The sequence below is a fragment of the Gossypium arboreum genome, chromosome 8, assembly GCF_025698485.1.
Source record: "Gossypium arboreum isolate Shixiya-1 chromosome 8, ASM2569848v2, whole genome shotgun sequence".
NCBI lineage: Eukaryota > Viridiplantae > Streptophyta > Magnoliopsida > Malvales > Malvaceae > Gossypium > Gossypium arboreum.
Genome location: NC_069077.1, coordinates 12,119,232 through 12,127,463, shown reverse-complemented (window position 1 = coordinate 12,127,463; position 8,232 = coordinate 12,119,232). Strand labels below are relative to the sequence as shown.

Here is an 8,232-nt window from a genome sequence, read left to right as displayed (position 1 = left end):
ACAGCAACCCCAAATCATCACTTTTCGGAAGTCAGTATTTTATATTTTTGTTACACTCAAAATAATCTACAAATTCAAAGCCGAACGTACAAATTGAAAAGAAATACTTTATTTATCATAAGTAGAAGAATTGTTTAAATATGATTCGGTAAATTTTCAATCTTTCTTCTTTTTACCATACATGGCAGTTAATGTACAAAGTACACGGCAGTTACGCTTGCCTGGTTTCCGATAAATCGGATGAAATTATTGGGCAAGTTTTCTATCTTTCTTCTTTACCATTCATGGTTCCCATTCGATCAGGTAAACCACCCACCTTATTTGCCCACCGGAGCACTTCCCATATATAGCAACAAGGAACACTTTTAACATACCACTGACTCCCTTCCCTTCCGTTTTCTTTATCCAAAATTTACCAACAATGGTGGATACTAAACCATTGCTTCCAGCATCCAACTCCGATGGGTCTTATCTAACAGGCTCTCGTGTAAATAGCCTGAAACCCATCAAAGTTTATCTTACAATCTTTTGTGGGTTGTTGGCGGTCGGCTTGTTCGCGGCATTGTTGATAGGAAACTATTGGTCTGATAATGCTCGTATACATGGCTCATTGGCTTCGTCAACCTCTAAGAGAACTTATCCTTTACGTCCTGTATCACGTGGCCCGGCTCAAGGAGTTTCGGAGAAAACGAGCGGGATTTGGGCCGGCGTATCACGTGGCCCGGCTCAAGGAGTATCAGAGAAAACGAGCAGGGTTAGGGCCGGTGTCCCTAGGAATATCTTACCGGAACCTTTGAACAGTACCATGTTGGAATGGCAAAGAACCGCTTTTCATTTTCAACCTGAAAAGAATTGGATGAATGGTATTATTTGATTCACTGTTCTGAAAAATACTATATTGCACTTAATCTTTCATTTGCAATGATTAAAGCTAGGTTATTAGTTTATTTTTAAGTTTTCTACCTGTGATGGTATCTAATATCTTGAATTTTTTGTATGGATTGTGCTTTTTACATGTTTTGCTCGGACATCGGAATCTGGTTTTCAGATCCAAACGGTAAGGCCTCATTTTCTTAATTTAATATGATTTTGTTGTATTAAAACAAAACCATCATAATTCAGGTATTAGGTTTAACTTAGTTCAGTTTATAAATCAAACATTTCTTTGTTCAAATAGATTGTGTTATTTGAGGTTAGAAGGAATGGCTCTTTTTTATCTGATTAGTCAAAATCAGATTTAAAAATATTCTCAAAAAAAATGAATCCCACTTTTTCTATTAAAATATCTAATATTCTCATATGCTGCATTTTTATAACCTAATGTGTGATTTAATGTAATATATATCGAGGCAATCAGTTCCATTTCCATATAAAAAGTCAGAACAATTGTAAAATGAGGGGACCAAAATTTTAATTTTGCTAAGATTTCAATACTGGCAAAACATATGTAACAGGTCCATTGTTCTATAATGGTTGGTATCATTTCTTCTACCAGTACAATCCCAATGGTGCTGTTTGGGGTGACATTGTTTGGGGCCATGCGGTGTCGAAAGATTTAATTAATTGGTTCCACCTCCCATTCGCAATGGTTGCTGACCAATGGTACGACAAAAATGGCGTCTGGACCGGTTCTGCCACCATCCTTCCTGATGGAAAAATTGTGATGCTATACACAGGATCCACCACGGAGGCTGTTCAGGTTCAAAACCTTGCTTTTCCTGCTAATTACTCCGACCCTTTTCTGATCGATTGGGTCAAGTACCATGGGAACCCGGTTCTAGTTCCACCCCCAGGCATCTATAAAAAGGATTTCCGTGATCCAACCACCGCCTGGTTGACCTCTGAAGGGAAATGGCGCATTACCATAGGGTCCAAGAGAGATAAAACCGGCATATCTTTGGTATATGATACCAAGGACTTCATAAACTATGAGATGTTAGAGGGGGAACTTCATGCAGTGTCCGGCACTGGCATGTGGGAGTGTGTGGACTTCTTCCCTGTTTCTAAAACAGAAGGGAAGGGCTTGGACACATCCATCAATGGACCTGAAGTTAAGCATGTGGTGAAGGTAAGCCTGGATGATGACAGGCATGATTACTATGCTCTTGGGACGTATTATGAGAAGAATGGTTCATGGATTCCTGATCTACCTGAAATCGATGTAGGCATCGGAATAAGGTATGATTATGGAATATTTTATGCTTCCAAGACTTTCTATGATCAGAACAAAAACAGAAGAGTTTTGTGGGGCTGGATTGGGGAAGGTGATAGTGAAGCCGCGGATATGGAGAAAGGATGGGCATCGCTTCAGGTAACTCTTTTCTGTTTCAAAATGGGTAGTCATAAAAACGTTTATTAAAATCCAGGTTTTTTCAGGTTTGTAATGTGCTACTTTCACTTACAGAGCATACCAAGGACGATATTGTTTGACAATAAGACTGGTACGAATTTGCTTCAATGGCCAGTGGAAGAAATAGAGAGTTTAAGGTTGAACGGCACCGAATTTGAAAAGGTTGCAGTCAAGGCAGGATCAGTTGTTCCTCTTGATGTTGGTCCAGGCTCACAGGTTTGTCATATTCCTTCATTAACAATGATTGATTTGTATTCCAAGTTCTTGTTAGTTGACAAGGAGATCCCATTCCTTGGTAATGTAACAGTTGGATATCATAGCCGAGTTTGAGATAGATAAAGAAGCTTTGAAGAAAGCAACCGGGTCCAATATAACATTTAGCTGCCAAACCGGCGGTGGAGCTGCCAAAAGTGGAGCACTGGGACCATTTGGTATTTTGGTGCTTGCAGATGAGAGCCTCAGTGAGCAAACTCCGTTGTACTTCTACATCGCCAAAGATTCAGATGGCGATCTCAAGACCTTCTTCTGCACCGATCTGTCTCGGTACGTGTAAAGCTCAGCTGCTCTTTCTCATCGGATATATAAGCTGACACTCACCATATTTTATTGTTTCAGATCATCTAAAGCACCCAATGTTGATAAACAAATTTTTGGGAGCTACGTTCCAGTACTCAAAGAGGAAAATTTATCCCTCAGAGTATTGGTAAAGTTTTAACTTCATGTCTTTTAACATAAGAATCAATAAACATGAAAATGTATTAATATTTTCTTTTCTCAGGTGGATCATTCGATTGTGGAAAGCTTTGCACAAGGTGGAAGATCAGTGATCACATCTCGGATTTATCCAACAGAAGCAATCAATGGAGCAAGTAAAGTGTTTTTATTCAACAATGCTACTGAGACCTGTGTTACTGCTTCAGTTAAGATCTGGCAAATGGACTCTGCTTTCATTCGGCCTTATTCAGATGATGATGATGATAAAGATGATGACGACCGGAAATCCTCTGCGCCCTGTTTCCTTTTGTGCCCTATCAATTATATAGTGTCATGTGTCACTTGTCTTTACTTCATATATCACGTTTCAAAATTTAGTTAGTGGGAGTCAGGGTTAGATTTTCATAGATATGGATTCCTAGATGATAACAAGTTCTAAAGGATCAAAAAAGGAAATGCCTTGATCCGTACCCAAATTAATTACATTTTTTGCACTTCTTCTACCAAATAATGTCATCCTATCACCTTAATGCATTAGATGTAGTTAGGGAAGAATTTAAATCAAAGGAATGTGCAGACATTCATGGGGAAGATCATCTGCATCTGCAGGTGCACCTTGGTTAGATTGTGAATATATTTATTCGATTTTCAATAAATAATAAACAAATAAAATAATTTTAAGAAGCTCTTTTTCCTTAAACATTAATACTGTTTCTTTTCAAAACTAGGAAAAACCTAAATATGAAAGATAATTGGTTTTTTTTTGGCAATCCGATAAACCATCTTAATTTCCGATTTATTTCTTAATAAATTATTTATTTAATCTTTTATTAATTTTATAACTTTAAACCATACTTTATTAAATGTTATCACAAAAATCAATATAAAAATTTAGAATTTATTAAATTATTTGTTTTATTTTTAACATACTTATATACAGAAGATTTATCAATTTGAAATAATTAAAATTTCATATTTTTCTTTAAAAAATTTGAAGTAGTTCTATTTTTAAATATTAATTAATGTTTAAATAAATAATAAAATTATAGCATAACTTTGTTAAATTTAAAAATTTAAAGGGTATTTATGTTGTCCCCTTTTAATGATTAATTTGAAATTTACACTTATAGATAGATAGATATAATTTTTACTTTCATTTTCATTTTTTAAGTTTTAATTTTTAAAGGAAAATATTATCATTAATATGAACTGTGAACAATAAAAATACAAAAACATGTTCGGGTTAGCCTTTTACAAGGCCCATTTGACAAGCCCTAAAGATCATAAAAATTAAAGCCCAACCTTGGATGTGATAAATATGTGGATGGAGTAAATTTTATTAACTTAAATTCATTAAAGTTATTATTTTTTTAAGCTCAAAAGACCAATCGATTTGCAACAAGTATTAGGTTAGAATCTAGGTATTTTTAGGTTGAGATGTTTGCATATCGATCAAAGAGCTACCTCTTAGTTTCGAAATAAACTTTGAATCACCCAATTTCAAGTCCAAGAGCTCAAGTTAAGATCATTTTAGTAAAGATTGCTCGAGTAGAATTTCTGGATGAGATTATTACGGGAAATTACGAATTTCGGGCTTTAATTTGAGTTTAAATCATATTGAGATCGATTTTAAGGCTTAATTTTGATTATATATGAGCCTAGTATTATATTTATTAGGTTTTATATTTTATTTATTTATTTATTTCAAATTTTAGGATATTTCAAAATATTTAAGTTGTTTAAAAGTTTTATATTTCTTAGTCAAGAAGAAAATTTAGTTCAATCGAACTATTTCTTGTTTAGATTAATTAGAGTTTTATTATACTTGAAGTTTTATTTTGATTTAATTAGTTAACTTATATAAAGACATGTTCATTATTCATTAGGTACAACCTTCATTATTTGATTCAATACAACTCTTTTGAGTTTTTTTTTTTCAAGCTTGTTTATTTTAGAATTTGTTTTCTTCTTGGTTTTTTACTCCACCCTCTAATTTACTAGGAGTTGGTTAGAACCATTTGTGAAGCTTATTGATTGATTAGAACCATTTGAAAAGGTTGTTGGAGATTTTCTTCAATGGGTTTTATAGTATATTGCCTTTCCATCAACTTCCATCCAATCTTTTTCTATTTTCTCTATATCTTTATTAATCTTGATTATCTTTATTAGAATTTCTTTTTTTTCTAATGCTTTATCTTCTCACTTGATTTTAGGTGTCAAGATTAGACCTACTCATGGGTTCAAGCTACCAATTTTTACCAAGGCCCCGCCAAAATGTGAGAGGGTTTGGGCAAAAATATAGGCCCGAAAAATGGGTTTGGACAAAAAAGTAAGGCTCGTTTAAAAAATAGGTCGGGCCTCGAGTAAGGTATTTTTCGCCTGGGCCCGGCCCAGCCCAGCCCAAATTCACTAAATGACAAAAAAAATCTTTTTTTTTTATTTTTGTTTTTGAATGTTATTTTCTTGTTGTTTTCTCCCTATTTTGCTACCATATTACTATTATGTTGCTACTATTTTGTTGTTATTGTTTGGATATTGTATAAAACTTATTTTATTATTAATTTTGTTATTATTTTAGAGGTATTTGCTTGTTAAGTTGCATCTGTCTTAGTGCTATTTAAGTCTACATATTTTCTAAAATTTATTTTCAATTTGTTAGAAAATATTTATTTTGATTTTTTAGTATTTTGATGTATTATATATATTTAAAATTATATAAAATAATATAAAAAATTAATACGGGCCGGGCCAGAGTTTTAGCATTTTTATTTGGGTCGGGCTTGGGCAAAATTTTAGGCCCTTTTTTGGCCCGGCCCGACCCGAGCCCAATGAATGAGCCTATATTTTTAGTTGAGCCCGGCCCAGCCCATGAGCACCTCTACTCAAGATCCTAAGTTATTCTTTTAAGATTGTGTCTCACACTCAAGACAAGACCCTCTTTCACTTCAAATCGCTTGAATCTTTCTTTATTGTTCTTGGATTCTTTTTTCTTTCTTTAGTTTTTGCTTGCCATCAAATTACCCTATTTCTCACTAGGTTTGTTCTTATGTTTCAAGTTGCTTATTCTCAAAATAGGGTTTTCTCTATTCAATTTGATTTCCCCTTCCCTCAAACAACTTGAATTTGATCTTATTCGTTGCCTCTGTCATACGGAATCAACCATGATAGTGTGGATTGAAAAAAGAACCACTATAATTTTCAAAGAAAACTAAGTTAACTGTAATTAAAAACGAAAGGAAAATCAAAGAATATCGTTGAAGAGGCCATTACCAGAAACTAACATGAAGGTTAGCCTTGCTGTTGATAAGGCTAAAATCTGGTTTTAGAGGGTTCAACTACTAAGGTTCTTTTCCTTTAACCTAAACATTTCAATTAATTTTAAATTTTTTTAAGTTGCAACTAATTTTCAATAATAATTATTTATTATGAAAAGTAAATTAAATAACTGACACAAATTAATTAATTAGAATAAATATGGAGAAGATGCCACAAATAAATAATACACTAAATCCAATGATGTCCATTAAACTAACTAATAAATCGAGTAAGTTAAGTGTACCTATTAATTAATATTATAGCTATGGTGAGCACAAATATTGTTCCCTTAAGGACTACAATTACTAGTAATTATCATTTTTTATTATTTAACTTAATAATTTAAAAGATTGATTAAAACTAAAATTAACTAACCAATGCGTCAAAGAAATAAAACACAAAAAACAATCAAATATCAACCAAGTGACAAAACAATACCTAGGTAAGAATCTGCCTAAACTTCATCTATAATTCTCAATCTAATTTATGCATATTTTTTCTTAGTTTCTTTGATCCATAGAAATCTCTAATTTATAGTAATATCTTTTTTGAGTATAAGAGCAACTAACTCTAAGTTGATTAATTGAAATTTCTTTCTACTTAAAACCCCTATTAACACATTAATTCGCTCTATAGGCCCCCTATTAGATTTGATTCTAATCCGATAGATTTATATCATCCTATTTTTAGGATTGCATACAACTCCATTCAATTATTCAATATCTAATCACAAGAAGGGTTTATTAAACCCCAAACTTATGCACATCAAAACATGGATTAATACTCTAGAATTATCAACCCATGAACAATTAAGCATTCATAATTGAAGACTAAGGTTTTATTGCATAAAACTAGAAATCAAACAATAGACTCCTCCTAAGGTTCGTCTATTCTTGGTATTTAGAAAATTAGTTCATACTTGTAAGAAGGAACACAAAAAATACAATATAACAACTAAAATAAAAGAAAGCCATGATAACTCCCTTGGAAATCAACTTGGACTCTTGAATCTTGATGGAGTATTGCTTGGAAATTGACTTCAATGGTGTTCTTCGAGTAATTTTCGTGCTAAAATAAGACGATTGTTGTCTCCCTATTGCATTTCCTTATTTATACATTTTTAAAGTGCTAAAAAAACCTAAAAATCGTAATTGTCAACTGTTAGTGCACATGGTTCTCGAAATCCATACGCCCATGTCAGAGCACACATGGTTCCCGAAATTCACATGTCCGTGTGGCTTACATGGCCCTGTAACACCCCTAACCCACATCCATAGCCGGAATAGGGTTTTGGAGCATTAGCGATCAAACAGACGTAATTTCAATGCATTTCATATCATGTAATATTCAAGTCAAATCCAATCAAACTCATACATATTGTCCCTTATTCGAGCCCTCGAGGCCCAAATTACGTGTTAGAAACAAGTCAATACTAATTTGGAAACTCAGAGAATTTTTCGAAAAATAATAAAAATTTTCAAAGCTACAAGGTTTACACGCCCGTGTGTCTGGCCGTGTAGACTCAAAATGAACCTTAAACAACAACTTTGCCATTCCCTACAATCTTGGACACCAAGCAACTCAAAAACCATTCATTCAACTAATTCGAAACACAATCAAATACCTTCAAAACATGTCAAAATAATCAACCTAAATGTCTAACCAATGCACCCTCATAAGTACCACAAATTTATTATCAAAACATATTAATTTAAACATCATTTAATCCATATCATAAACATACCAATTTCAATCAAATTTTTACCTAAATCATGAACACTTAAACATCAATTTAATATACCATATTAAAGCTTCAAACACAAACACATGCTTACATATATATATATATATCA

At 33.1% G+C, this 8,232-nt stretch overlaps 1 protein-coding gene across 1 annotated transcript; it reads left to right on the top strand.

Moving 5' to 3' along the window:
- The first annotated feature begins 246 nt into the window (after window positions 1-246).
- Window positions 247-3,748, top strand: LOC108468762 (acid beta-fructofuranosidase 2, vacuolar). Its single transcript, XM_053031612.1, has 7 exons — window positions 247-863; window positions 1,049-1,057; window positions 1,455-2,311; window positions 2,405-2,566; window positions 2,658-2,893; window positions 2,966-3,053; window positions 3,129-3,748. The coding sequence occupies exons 1-7, from the start codon at window positions 422-424 to the stop codon at window positions 3,444-3,446; spliced, it is 2,112 nt and encodes a 703-aa protein (XP_052887572.1). The 5' UTR covers window positions 247-421; the 3' UTR covers window positions 3,447-3,748.
- Window positions 3,749-8,232: the final 4,484 nt, after the last annotated feature.